The sequence below is a fragment of the Heterodontus francisci genome, chromosome 26, assembly GCF_036365525.1.
Source record: "Heterodontus francisci isolate sHetFra1 chromosome 26, sHetFra1.hap1, whole genome shotgun sequence".
NCBI classification, from domain to species: domain Eukaryota; kingdom Metazoa; phylum Chordata; class Chondrichthyes; order Heterodontiformes; family Heterodontidae; genus Heterodontus; species Heterodontus francisci.
This window is the reverse complement of record NC_090396.1, coordinates 71,240,501-71,254,716: the sequence shown is the minus strand read 5'-3', so window position 1 is coordinate 71,254,716 and position 14,216 is coordinate 71,240,501. Positions and strand designations below refer to the sequence as shown.

Below are 14,216 nucleotides of genomic sequence, written 5' to 3'. Positions count from 1 at the left end.
TGACTGTATCAGTGCCATTTCCTGCTCTCACCCTGAACTGGAAAATTTCATTGACTTTGCTTCCTCTCCTTCTCCCTCACTCTCCTTCGTATGGTCCATCTTGGACTCTTCCCTTCCCTTCCCTTCCTCAACTTCTCTGTCTCCATTTTTGGGAATAGGCTATCAACCAATATTCACTATAAGCCCACCGATTCCCACAGCTATATCAAATAGACTTCCTCAAACCCTGTTTATTGTAAGGACTCTATTCCCAGTTTCTCTGTCTCCATGCATCTGTTCTGATGATGCAACCTTCCAGACCAAAGCTTCTGATTTGTCTTCTTCCTCAACTGAGGGTTCCCCCCAACCATGGTTGACAGGGCCTTCGATTATGTCCATTCTATTGCCCACACTCCTGCTCTCACCCCTTCCTTTCCCTCCCAGAACCATGATAGAGTTTCCCCTGTCCTCACCATCCAACCCACCAGCCTCTGTATTCAACAGATCATCCTTTGCCATTTCTGCCACCAGCATGATTCACCACCAAACACATCTTCCCCTCCCTTTCAGCATTCTGAAGGGACTGTTCCTTCTGTGATACCCTGGTCCACTCCTCCATCAGCTCCAACATCCCTTCCCCTTTCCTACAGTACATTTCCATATAAGCGGAGGGAATGTAGCACTTTTACCTCCTCCCTTAACACTGACCAGGGCCCCAAACACTCCTTCCAGGTGAAACAGCAATTTACTTATACTTCTTCCATTTGGTATACTGTATTCACTGCTCACAACACGGTTTCTTCTCAACAGGGAGACCAAACGCTGGTTGAGTTATCACTTTGCTGAACACCTCCATTCAGTCCACAAAAGTGACCCCGTGCTTCCTGTCGCCTGTCATTTTAATTCTCTACCCCCACGGAAGCTTAAGAACAGCACCTCATCTTTCAATTAGGCACTTTACTGCCATGTGGACTCAACATTGAGTTCAATGATTTCAGATAATATCTTTTTGCTTTCTGTTTTTCTGGGGTTTTTTGCTTTGTTTTTTGACGCCAGCTGTTGGTAATGGTTCTCACTTTACCATTTACACCTCCTCTAGACCCATCTTTTGTTTATTTACTTGTGCCATTAACATTCCCTATTGCCTTATACCATCATCCCTTTTGTCATAGAGTTATTTGCTCTCTCCTGATTACCACCCTATCACAAACCTTCCCTTTTGATCTCTCCCCCCCCCCCCCCCCCCCAACTTTCCTGCCTTGTTTAATACCTGTTACATCTCTAACTTTTTCCACTTCTGATGAAAAGTCATCAAGCTGAGAAGTTAACTCTCGTTCTCTCTCCATAGTGTCACTGGACTAGTAAACCAGAGCCCAGGCTAATGCTCTGGGTGCATGTGTTCGAATCCCACCACGGCAGATGGTGAAATTTGAATTCAATTCACACATCTGGAATTAAAAGCTAGTCTAATGGTGACCATGAAACCATTGTTGATTGTTGTAAAAACCCATCTGATTCATTAATGTCCTTTAGGTAAAGAAATCTGCTGTCCTTACCCGGTCTGGCCTACATGTGACTCCACACCATCGGCAAATGTGGTTGACTCTTAAACGCCCTCGTTGCCCTTGTTCAAGGGCAATTAGGGATGGGCAATAAATGCTGGCCTAGCCAGCGACACCCGCATCCCACAAACAAATAAAAAGAGATGTTGCCGGCACAGTGGCGCAGTGGTTAGCACTGCAGCCTCACAGCTCCATGGACCCGGGTTCGATTCTGGGTACTGCCTGTGTGGAGTTTGCAAGTTCTCCCTGTGTCTGCGTGGGTTTTCTCCGGGTGCTCCGGTTTCCTCCCACAAGCCAAAAGACTTGCAGGTTGATAGGTAAATTGGCTATTATAAATTGTCACTAGTATAGGTAGGTGGTAGGGAAATATAGGGACAGGTGGGGATGTTTGGTAGGAATATGGGATTAGTGTAGGATTAGTATAAATGGGTGGTTGATGGTCGGCACAGACTCGGTGGGCCGAAGGGCCTGTTTCAGTGCTGTATCTCTAATCTAATCTAATCTAAACCTGCTGAGTATTTCCAGACGGGGCTAATTTTAGCTTAACTCACCCAATGTGAAACTGACGCAATCAGATCGGTCACTAAATTTTGCTCTCCATTGCGGACAATCTGCTTGCATCAATTTCCCCACCAGGCAAGTTAGATTAAAATTACCCAATCCAGGACCTATTGGGCTGCATGGCTCAGTGTCATGCATTTTAGCCACTGAGCCACCAGGGGGAGTCATTGCTCTATTTTCCAGGATTTACCAGAGGCCAAAAGTGCTGCCGTGTCTGAGTTTGAGGTTGCACTCTCACCTCGGAGTCAGAAAGTTGTGGGTTCGAGTCTCATTCCAGGGTATTGAACACAAACCCTAGGCTGCCAGTCCCAGTGCAGTACTGAGGAAGTGCTGCGCTGTTGGTGGTGCTGCCTTCCAGATGAGACCTCAGTTAAACTGAGGCCCCATCTGCCCGCTCAGGTGGACATAAAAGGTCCCAGGCACTATATCAAAGAAGAACAGGGGCATTTTCCCTGTGCCCTGGGCCCATATTTATGCCTCAATCAACATCACTACAACAGCAAACCAATAGCAAAATACTGCGGATGCTGGAAAAGTGAAATAAAGACAGAAAATGCTGGAAACGAAGTAAGTCTGGCAGCAGAGAAACAGAGTTAACGATTCAGGCCAATGACCCTTTGTCTGAATTTACTAAAAATAGATTATCTGGTCATTATCACATTGCTGTGTGTGGAAACATGCTGTGCACAATCTGGCTGCTGCAGTTTCCTACAGTGACTACACCTTAAACAAAGTACTCACTTGGCTATAAAGAGCTTTGGGACATCATGAAAGACACTGTATAAATGAAAGTTCTTTCTTTCAGGATGCCTATGCACAAGGGGAGGTGTTCATTGGACATTCAGAGTATGGGTATAACGTGACAGAGGGCCTCCCTCCCGGCGTCAAAGGCAACAAATGGAACTTGGGGATAACAATTGAGACACCAGAAAGGAAGTTTGTGTTTACCTGTGAGAACAACCAGGACCGCAAGGAATGGATCATGGCTTTTAAAGAAGTGATTTTCAAGCCGATGTCCACCCAGGATTACACAGGTAAGAAAGTTCAACAGGGAATCACTGTCTGGTTGAAAGTGTCTTTCTTACTTCTCCCAGTATTTGGTCTGTGTTATGTTAGCTCATGGGAGGTAAGGCTGTTGTCTGAGGGCTACATTTGGCAGCACTCTTACCCATATTGGCGGTTTTTCATGTATGATTATATCAGACAACATTCGGAGCTATTCCACCATGCGGGTTGTCATGCAGGCCCCCACCTGCCAAGAATGAGGCACATTGGTTTTGTCATATGAACATTGATTTCGATCGGTTGCTGAAGTGAAGATGTGGCTAGAAAAAACATTTGCATTCTAACAGACGGTGCTTGTGTAGACAAAGGACCATTTCCTGACACATTCAACCCACAATGGATGTTGATCACTGGACAGTGAGGGGGTGGGGAAGTGCATTGCAGGGCCTGCTGGGTAATGCAATCCACAGGGGCCAGGACTGGTTGGACCAGCTGGTCACATGACTAACTGGCTGTTCCAGGGTTTTTTTGAACTAGTCACAGAGAGTTTGAACTTAGAAAGACTGTTTGCTCCTGGACTGAGAAGATCTCTCCTGTCTGATCCCATCTCTTTCTCACAAGCCTCTGGACTCACTGAAGACACAGGAACCCCAAAAGAGAAATGTCTCCTACAGCGAACAAGGTTTAAGAAGAATACTGGGCCCCAACAAAAAGCAAGATCTACCTACAATCAAGGACTCTACAGTGAGCTTGAAGAACCGTAACAAAAACTCTTCAGTTATTGCCTCATACTTTTCCACTTTATTTTTCTTCTGTCTCTATTTGCATGTGTGTATCACGTATGTATGCTAGCGTGGGCGTGTCGTGTATCCGTAGGCGTCAATCGAATTAGAGTTTAAGTTCAAGTTTAATAAATTTCAACTTTTCTTCTTTAAACTGAAGAAAACCTGTTTATGCTGGTTTCTTTGCCTTATAATTGAAAAGCCGTGAACAAGGATTCACCAAGGGGGAGCTAAAAACAGTGTGTGTAAAAATAAAACTCTATTACATTAAAACCAGGTGAAGGCTGAGAGGGACCCTTAGAAACCTTTCTCACCTGGCCATAACAGAAATTTGTGGGCTACCATCCAGGATTTTACCCACAGACAAATGAGAGAAATTGGAAGTGGGAAGCCAAATTGTTCCCAATCAAAAAAGAGCAAGATTTCAATACAGGTTTTCTTGTGCTTGAATACTACCATTTCTGCAACTGAAGCTAGTCGCTCCCCAAGCCAGGGTGAAGTAACTTGGGATAAGTTAAATGCACTGTCTATGGAGGAGTTGAAAAAAATGGCTGAGCAGTGTGGGATCACTGTACGTGGCAAGGCTAGGAAGTCTGAACTTCTAAGGCTAGTGGCCAACCATTTTTCCCTTGAATCTGAAGAAGCAGAAACAGGGTTAGAAGCAGAGTCCGAGAGAGTATTGTTAGCAAAGATACAATTGGAACAGAGGAAACTTGAATTGGAGGAGAGGGAGAGAGAGCCTTCCAGAAGGAACGTGGAGAAAGAAAGGAAACAGAGAGAGAATGACAGGAGAAGGAACCGAGAGGGAGAGAGAGAGAGAAAGAATATTCCAGAAAGAATTCAAAGAAAGGGAGCTGAAGTGGCTTGTGTTAACTAGGGGGTGACAGAGTAACCCCAGTGAAAGCATGGCCAATATGGAGGAGCGTAATTCAGGGCTGGGTACAAAATTGTTAAAACTAGCTCAACTAATTCCAAAATTCAATGAGGAGGATGTAGAAGCATTTTTTGTGTCCTTTGAGAAACTGGTGAGGCAGCTAAAATGGCCAGCTGAGACTTGGCCTCTTTTATTACAAAACAAGCTAACCGGAAAAACCCATGAGCTTTATTCCCTGTTGCCAGATGAGAGTTTATCAAATTATGAACTGACAAAAAAATGCTATCCTCCGGGCATATGAATTAGTACCCAAAGCCTGTCGCCAAAAGTTTAGAACCCTCAAGAAGCAAGCTAATCAAATTTACCTGGAGTTTGAAAGAAGCAAGCAGCTGGCTTTTGACCAGTGGCTGAGGGCTCTTAAAGTACAGCTCAGCTATGAGACTCTCAGAGAAGTAATTCTGTAAGAGGAATTTAAACACTCTCTCCCACTCTCCATAAAGATACATGTAGAGGTGTAGCAGGTTCAGAGAGCCCAGAAAGCAGCTGTTCTGGCTGATGATTTTGCTTTAATTTATAAGTCGGTCTCCCAGGGGGGAACCTTTCCTAGTCACCCCCACAAATCTGAAAAGACAAAGGGTGGGAAGGTGATAGGAGCCTAAGCAGTCCTGGGAGAGAAAGGAAAGGAGACACAGGGGGCCCTCCTCTAGCCAAAAAGGAAGGTGATGTGAGCAAGAGTGAGACCCGGCCACCAGTATGCTTCCATTGTAATAAAGCAGGGCATTTAAGAGCTGACTGCTGGAAACTAAAGAGAAACTAAAGAAACTAAAGGCTTTATCAGGACACACCCGCTCAGTGAAGAAGAAACCCTAATGGAGAGCACAGCAGAACATGCTTTTCTCAAATCGCACTTCATTCCGCTGGGTGTGGAGGTGTCATGCAGGTCCCCACCTGCCAAGAATGAGGCACATTGGTTTTGTCATATGAACATTGATTTTGAACTGTTGCTGGAGCAAGGAAATGACTTGTTGAACAGATCAGCCTTGCTGGAAAAAACATTTGCATTCTAACAGACGGTGCTTGTGTAGACAAAGGACCATTCCCTGACACATTCAACCCACAATGGATGTTGATCACCGGACAGTGAGGGGATGGGGAAGCGCATTCCAGGGCCTACTGGGGTGATGCAATCCACAGGGGCCAGGAATGGTTGGACCAGCTGGTCACATGACTAACTGGCTGTTCCAGGGTTTTTTGAATCAGCCACAGAGAGTTTGAACTCAGAAAGACTGTTTGCTCCTGGACTGAGAAGATCTCTCCTGTCTGCTCCCATCTCTTTCTCACAAGCCTCTGGACTCACTGAAGACACATGAACCCCAAGAGAGAAAAGTCTCCTACAGTGAACAAGGTTTAAGAAGAATACTGGGCCCCAACGAAAAGCAAGATCTACCTATAATCAAGGACTCTACAGTGAGCTCGAAGAACTGTAACAAAAACTCTTCAGATATTGCCTCAAACTGTTCCACTTTATTTTTCTTCTGCTCTTTTCAGTCTCATTTGCATGTGTGTATTGCGTATGCAGGCTAGCATGGGTGCCTCGTATCCATAGGCGTCAACCGAATTAGAGTTTAAGTTCAAGTTTAACAGATTTAAAGAAGAAAAGTTGAAATTTAAGAAAACCTGTTTGTGCTGGTTTCTTTGCCTTATAATTGAAAAGTGATGAACAAGGATTCACTAAGTGGGAGCTAAAAACACGATGTGTGTAAAAATAAAACCCTGTTACGGTAAGATCAGGTGAAGGCTGAGAGGGACCCCTAGGCACCTTTCTCTCCTGGTCGTAGCAGGGTCATCGTATTTCAGCAAGCTGCTGTCTGATGCATTTGCACTGTCCAGTAGACCAGCAACTTGCCTGTTATTGTGTTCTGTGGCTCAGGGGCACACTGTAACACCCCTACAACTGTTCCATCGGAGATCAGCTACTTCTGAGCAGAAGGGACCGAGCCTGGAACCCCCACTCTGGTCTGTAGAGCTGAGATATATGCTGGGCAGTGCATGTAACTCACTGAGTCACTGAGATTGCCCAATGCAGATACATTTCTTCTTCAATAATACCTCAGCTCTTCCTTCGAAAATAGGAAGCAGTAGGGTGAAAATACGGCATCGCAGAATAAAAGGCAGCAAAGCAGTGTGAAAATAATGACTAACTGACTGTTTCTTTTTCAGTTGAGGCTACTTTAAGGAGGAAGCAAAGGTGATGATAACACAAGAAAGGGATGGCCAGACTCAGAACAGGCATTCCACTCAGAAGATACTCTGCAATAAATAAGGGAGGCACTCCTCTTTTGGATGACAGTCCCTCGCTCTGAATAGACTAAACAGCAGATGGAGCCACCTGCACACTCTGTGTGACACAGGGTGCCTACTAGACTCTGGGGTTTGACTAAACAAAGCTATGACTCCTCCATCAGTGATCCAGGGCCTCCGCCAGTGACTCTGTTCCAATAGATGTGCTTCTGTTGAAAGCACCTGTTACAATTCAATTATGAAAAGTTGGGGCTTGAGTGAGACGATTTTGGAACTATACAGCACAGACAAAATTGGCAAGACTTATAGAGTCAGAGTCATTTACGGTACTGAAAGAGGCCATTTGGCCTATTGAAACCATGCCAGCTCTCCATGGAGCTATGCAGTCAGTTCTGCTTGCCACTTCATCCCCATAGCAAGCCTATTTCTCTTAGGTGGTCATCCAACTTCCTTTTGAAGTCACTGAATATCTTCTTTGAAGCAATTCCTCAGAACCATTTCCTTCTGCACCACAAGATTTGGAATGCAGGCAAACTGAAACCAAAAGCCAAGGGACTGCTGACATTATTTCACAGACTAACGGCACTCCTGGTTTAGGGCTATTGATGGCTCAGCCATATTGAAGTATATTTTGTTATATCTTCTCTCAGACTGTGATCCTTTGGTTAACAGGAACCCTTAATTACACTTAAAATGTTTTCCTGATTCATTTGTTTTTTTTTTTAAATTCAGCTCCCCAGTGGCTAAGTCAGTAAAAGCATTGCCTTCAATGATGCTGAATCACAATAACCAGGCATGTTCTAGGTTTGGGACAGGAGCAGGCTTGCTGTGATGCCTTACACAGTCAAAGAGCCTGCCAAGATTCAGTGCCAAGGCTCACACAGGAAGAAGAGCCACAAGGGCAGGGTCAGCCAGGGAAGGAGAGCTACTGGCTGCAGTACATGGAACTGTGTGCCAGAGTCCGGGGGGTGGGGGGGGGGGGGGGGGGGTGGGGGTGGAAAATAACAATTCTCCCCTCTCCCCATTTTTTTGTGGGGGGGGGGGAGGGGAAAGACAGTTTCTCTGACCCACACAATATACCTCAGCTAAGAACCTGAGCAGTCCAGAGATCTGCTTCAAGGTGAATGTGGGATTTGGCCAGCGAGTTTCATAGAATCCTACAGCACAGGAGTCTATTCGTCCCAGTGCTGCCTCTTTGAAAGAACTATCCAATTAGTCCCCAGACTCCTTCCCATGGCCCTGCAAATTATGTCTTTTCAATTGTATGTTCAAATCCCATTTGAAAGTTATTGAATCTGCTTCCACCGCCCTTTCAGGCAATGCATTCCAGATCAGAACAACTCGCCATGTTAAAAATACTTTTTTTTGATTTTGCCTCTGGTTGTTTCGACAATTATCTTAAATCTGTATCCTCTGGTTACCGATCCTCCTAGTTTCTCCATATCTAGTCAATCAAAACTGCTTCATAATTTTGAACACCATTGGTGACATTCTCTCTCATTACTTCTCACCCTCATTGGGAATTGAGTGTGCAGATTGGGTCTTGGCACATTGCCTCTGAGTAGATGCAGTATGTTGCAATTACAGAGCACTAGGATAGGCTCGATCCCACACTGCCTGCTGACTCACAATACTAATCTGAAACCCAGTAAAGTTTCCTCACTTTCTAACTTTGAAAACACTTTGGTTGTGGTGCATGGGTTCTTTTTCTCCCTTGTCTGTTGGTGCTCGTACATTAACCATACGCTACATTCCCGCCTACAGTCAGGAGTTCCCCTTTTCAGTGTTGGCTTTTGGTGAAACCTGGACTGCATCGTACTTTCGTAGAATTATTCCTTCAGGAGCTTTTAATAATAATTGTGGCTCTTAACTGACAGACACAAAAAACAGATGTAGTATTGAGTTCTGAAATGGCAGGGGACCTACAGTCTATAGGACTGTTTCTCTGTAAAATATTAAAACAATAACTCCCTTGTAAAATAGATATATTTGACCATTCACTTTGGTTACATTTCGCACACAGTTTTGCTTTCTTAAAACAATAAAGAGAATGTCGAAACAAAAAGGTGGAAATCTCTTTAAGGAGAACGGAATCCGATTCATTAAATATTTTGTTATATCAGTGGTTTTCAGTTTTATCAGAAATCTATGTACACAGCTCACAGGTGTAGTGCAAGTGTTCCAGTTCACCAGCGTAGCTAAGGTGTTCCAGCTCACAGGTGAAGTGAAGGTGTTCCAGTTCACCGGAGTAGCGAAGGTGTTCCAGCTCAGGTGTAGCGAAGGTGTTCCAGCTCACAGGTGTAGCGAAGGTGTTCCAGCTCACCAGCGTAGCTAAGGTGTTCCAGTTCACAGGTGAAGTGAAGGTGTTCCAGTTCACAGGTGTAGTGAAGGTGTTCTAGCTCACAGGTGTAGCGAAGGTGTTCCAGCTCACAGGTGTAGCGAAGGTGTTCCAGCTCACAGGTGTAGCGAAGGTGTTCCAGCTCAAAGGCGTAGCGAAGGTGTTCCAGTTCACAGGTGTAGTGAAGGTGTTCCAGCTCACAGGTGTAGTGAAGGTGTTCCAGCTCAAAGGTGTAGCGAAGGTGTTCCAGTTCACAGGTGTAGTGAAGGTGTTCCAGCTCACAGGTGTAGTGAAGGTGTTCCAGCTCACAGGTGTAGTGAAGGTGTTCCAGTTCACAGGTGCAGTGAAGGTGTTCCAGCTCACAGGTGCAATGAAGGTGTTCCAGTTCACGGGTGCAGTGAAGGTGTTCCAGTTCACAGGTGTAGTGAAGGTGTTCCAGTTCACAGGTGTAGTGAAGGTGTTCCAGTTCACAGGTGCAGTGAAGGTGTTCCAGCTCACAGGTGCAATGAAGGTGTTCCAGTTCACAGGTGTAGTGAAGGTGTTCCAGTTCACAGGTGCAGTGAAGGTGTTCCAGTTCACAGGTGCAGTGAAGGTGTTCCAGCTCACAGGTGCAATGAAGGTGTTCCAGTTCACAGGTGTAGTGAAGGTGTTCCAGCTCACAGGTGCAGTGAAGGTGTTCCAGTTCACAGGTGTAGTGAAGGTGTTCCAGTTCACAGGTGTAGTGAAGGTGTTCCAGCTCACAGGTCCAATGAAGGTGTTCCAGTTCACAGGTGTAGTGAAGGTGTTCCAGCTCACAGGTCCAATGAAGGTGTTCCAGTTCACAGGTGTAGTGAAGGTGTTCCAGTTCACAGGTGTAGTGAAGGTGTTCCAGCTCACAGGTCCAATGAAGGTGTTCCAGTTCACAGGTGTAGTGAAGGTGTTCCAGCTCACAGGTGCAGTGAAGGTGTTCCAGTTCACAGGTGTAGTGAAGGTGTTCCAGCTCACAGGTGCAATGAAGGTGTTCCAGTTCACAGGTGTAGTGAAGGTGTTCCAGTTCACAGGTGTAGTGAAGGTGTTCCAGCTCACAGGTGCTATTAAGGTGTTCCAGTTCACAGGTGTAGTGAAGGTGTTCCAGTTCACAGGTGCAGTGAAGGTGTTCCAGTTCACAGGTGTAGTGAAGGTGTTCCAGTTCACAGGTGTAGTGAAGGTGTTCCAGCTCACAGGTGTAGTGAAGGTGTTCCAGTTCACAGGTGTAATGAGGGTGTTCCAGCTCACAGGTGTAGTGAAGGCGTTCCAGTTCAGTGTGCACAGATGTGACACTCACATGTTTGGTACTTTATTGCCAACACATGTTCTCACCACACTCGCCAACGCCCCCGCCTCCCCCACCACTCCTGATTAGAAATGCCTTCTGCAACCTGATGGATTCTATATGATCGGACACAGACTGGCCTCACCCTTTCTACTCTCTTTTAAAAGGGGAAACAGCTTCAATCTCTCAGGTTCTTCTTTCTGCAAGCCACCTTTTTAAAGAAGTATTAATTGGCAGGTTGTGGGCATCGCTATGGCGTTGGAAGGATGAATGAGAACGGGCAGAGACTGCTCGAGTTGTGTACCTATCATAACCTCTGCCTCACCAACTCGTTCTTTCACACTAAACCCTGTCACCAGGTTTCATGGAGGCACCCAAGATCACGTCGTTGGCACCAGCTAGACCTCATTGTCACAAGGCGAGCCGCCTTAAACAGTGTTCAAATCACATGCAGCTTCCACAGTGCGGACTGCGACACCGACCACTCCCTGGTGTGCAGCAAGGTTAGACTCAGACCAAAGAAGTTGCATCATTCCAAGCAGAAGGGCCCCCCGCGCATCAACACGAGCAGAATTTCTCACCCACAGCTGTTACAAAAATTTCTAAATTCACTTGTAACAGCCCTTCAAAACACTCCCACAGGGGATGCTGAGAGCAAGTGGGCCCACATCAGAGACGCCATCTATGAGTCAGCTTTGACCACCTATGGCAAACGTGCGAAGAGAAATGCAGACTGGTTTCAATCTCATAATGAAGAGCTGGAACCTGTCATAGCCGCTAAGCGCATTGCACTGTTGAACTACAAGAAAGCCCCCAGCGAGTTAACATCCGTAGCACTTAAAGCAGCCAGAAGCACTGCACAAAGAACAGCCGGCGCTGCGCAAATGACTACTGGCAACACCTATGCAGTCATATTCAGCTGGCCTCAGACACCGGAAACATCAGAGGAATGTATGATGGCATTGAGAGAGCTCTTGGGCCAACCATCAAGAAGATCGCCCCCCTCAAATCTAAATCAGGGGACATAATCACTGACCAACGCAAACAAATGGACCGCTGGGTTGAGCACTACCTAGAACTGTACTCCAGGGAGATTGTTGTCACTGAGACTGCCCTCAATGCAGCCTGGCCTCTACCAGTCATGGATGAGCTGGACATACAGCCAACAAAATCGGAACTCAGTGATGCCATTGATTCTCTAGCCAGCGGAAAAGCCCCTAGGAAGGACAGCATTACCCCTGAAATAATCAAGAGTGCCAAGCCTGCTATACTCTCAGCACTCCATGAACCGCTGTGCCTGTGCTGGGACGAGGGAGCAGTACCCCAGGACATGCGCGATGCCAACATCATCACCCTCTATAAAAACAAAGGTGACCGCGGTGACTGCAACAACTACCGTGGAATCTCCCTGCTCAGCATAGTGGGGAAAGTCATTGCTCGAGTCGCTCTAAACAGGCTCCAGAAGCTGGCCGAGCGCATCTACCCTGAGGCACAGTGTGGCTTTCGTGCAGAGAGATCGACCATTGACATGCTGTTCTCCCTTCGTCAGATACAGGAGAAATGCCGCGAACAACAGATGCCCCTCTACATTGCTTTAATTGATCTCACCAAAGCCTTTGACCTCGTCAGCAGATGTGGTCTCTTCAGACTACTAGAAAAGATCGGATGTCCACCAAAGCTACTAAGTATCATCACCTCATTCCATGTCAATATGAAAGGCACAATTCAACATGGTGGCTCCTCATCAGAGCCCTTTCCTATCCTGAGTGGCGTGAAACAGGGCTGTGTTCTCGCACCCACACTTTTTGGGATTTTCTTCTCCCTGCTGCTTTCACATGCGTTCAAGTCCTCTGAAGAAGGAATTTTCCTCCACACAAGATCAGGGGGCAGGTTGTTTAACTTTGCCCGTCGAAGAGCGAAGTCCAAAGTACGGAAAGTCCTCATCAGGGAACTCCTCTTTGCTGACAATGCTGCTTTAACATCTCACACTGAAGAGTGCCTGCAGAGTCTCATCGACAGGTTTGCGGCTGCCTGCAATGAATTTAGCCTAACCATCAGCCTCAAGAAAACGAACATCATGGGGCAGGACGTCAGAAATGCTCCATCCGTCAATATTGGCGACCACGCTCTGGAAGTGGTTCAAGAGTTCACCTACCTAGGCTCAACTATCACCAGTAACCTGTCTCTAGATGCAGAAATCAACAAGCGCATGGGAAAGGCTTCCACTGCTATGTCCAGACTGGCCAAGAGAGTGTGGGAAAATGGCGCACTGACACTGAACACAAAAGTCCAAGTGTATCAAGCCTGTGTCCTCAGTACCTTGCTCTATGGCAGCGAGGCCTGGACAACGTATGTCAGCCAAGAGCGACGTCTCAATTCATTCCATCTTCGCTGCCTCCGGAGAATACTTGGCATCAGGTGGCAGGACCGTATCTCCAACACAGAAGTCCTCAAGGCGGCCAACATCCCCAGCTTGTACACACTACTGAGTCAGCAGCGCTTGAGATGGCTTGGCCATGTGAGCCGCATGGAAGATGGCAGGATCCCCAAAGACACATTGTACAGCGAGCTCGCCACTGGTATCAGACCCACCGGCCGTCCATGTCTCCGCTTTAAAGACGTCTGCAAGCGCGACATGAAGTCCTGTGACATTGATCACAAGTCGTGGGAGTCAGTTGCCAGCGTTCGCCAGAGCTGGCGGGCAGCCATAAAGGCGGGGCTAAAGCGTGGCAAGTCGAAGAGACTTAGCAGTTGGCAGGAAAAAAGACAGCAGCGTAAGGGGAGAGCCAAATGTGTAACAGCCCCGTCAAACAAATTTTTCTGCAGCACCTGTAGAAGAGCCTGTCACTCTAGAATTGGCCTTTATAGCCACTCCAGGCGCTGCTTCACACACCACTGATCACCTCCAGGCGCTTACCCATTGTCTCTCGAGACAAGAAGGCCAAAGAAGAAGAAGAATTGGCAGGTTTTGGGCATTGTTGGCAAGCCAGCATTTATTGCTCATCTCTGAAAAGGCAGTAAATAATTGAGTGGGTTGGCTAGGCTACTTCGGAGGGCAGTTATGAATCAACCATGTTGGTGTGGGGCAGGCGTTACATATCGACTCAGACTGGATAAAGAAGGCAAGATTCTTTCCCTAAAAGAAAATTGGTGAAGCAGGTGGCTTTATCTGACACTTTGACAGTTTCATGGTCATTTTATTTCCAAATTTTTAAAACTGAATTTAAATTCTCTAAGTGCACACCTGTGGGATTTGAACTCATTTATCTAACAAAACTGCCTGGCTGTGAAACTCTTTGGGAGGTTCCGAAGAGGCAAAGGGCGCTGGATAGAATTGCAAGATCTTTTCAGCCAGAATGAAATTGGGTCGGTATCACATTTCAGAGTGCATCTGCAAAATGGGAAGTGGGGAGGTTTTAATCAGCAACTAAGTGTGTACAATAACTGATGTGGTACAAAAATGATCCCATTTCTTACTAATGGAGTTGTTCACCCCGACAACCACACGTCAGTCAGTCGGAAA

General features: G+C 46.4%; 1 protein-coding gene across 5 annotated transcripts in view; it reads left to right on the top strand.

Moving 5' to 3' along the window:
• The window catches only part of adap2 (ArfGAP with dual PH domains 2), a 38,684-nt gene extending 30,660 nt beyond the window's left edge, over positions 1 to 8,024 (top strand). For 2 of the 5 annotated variants that reach the window (XM_068058551.1, XM_068058550.1), the window contains exons 10-11: positions 2,908 to 3,136; positions 3,729 to 3,940. In XM_068058551.1, the coding sequence (XP_067914652.1) occupies positions 2,908 to 3,136; positions 3,729 to 3,871 (372 nt within the window). In that variant the 3' untranslated portion in view covers positions 3,872 to 3,940. Of the gene's footprint in view, positions 1 to 2,907; positions 3,137 to 3,728; positions 3,944 to 6,983 lie in introns of those variants that run through there. The other 3 variants (XM_068058548.1, XM_068058549.1, XM_068058547.1) reach the window with 3 other exon arrangements.
• The last annotated feature ends 6,192 nt before the right edge of the window (positions 8,025 to 14,216 follow it).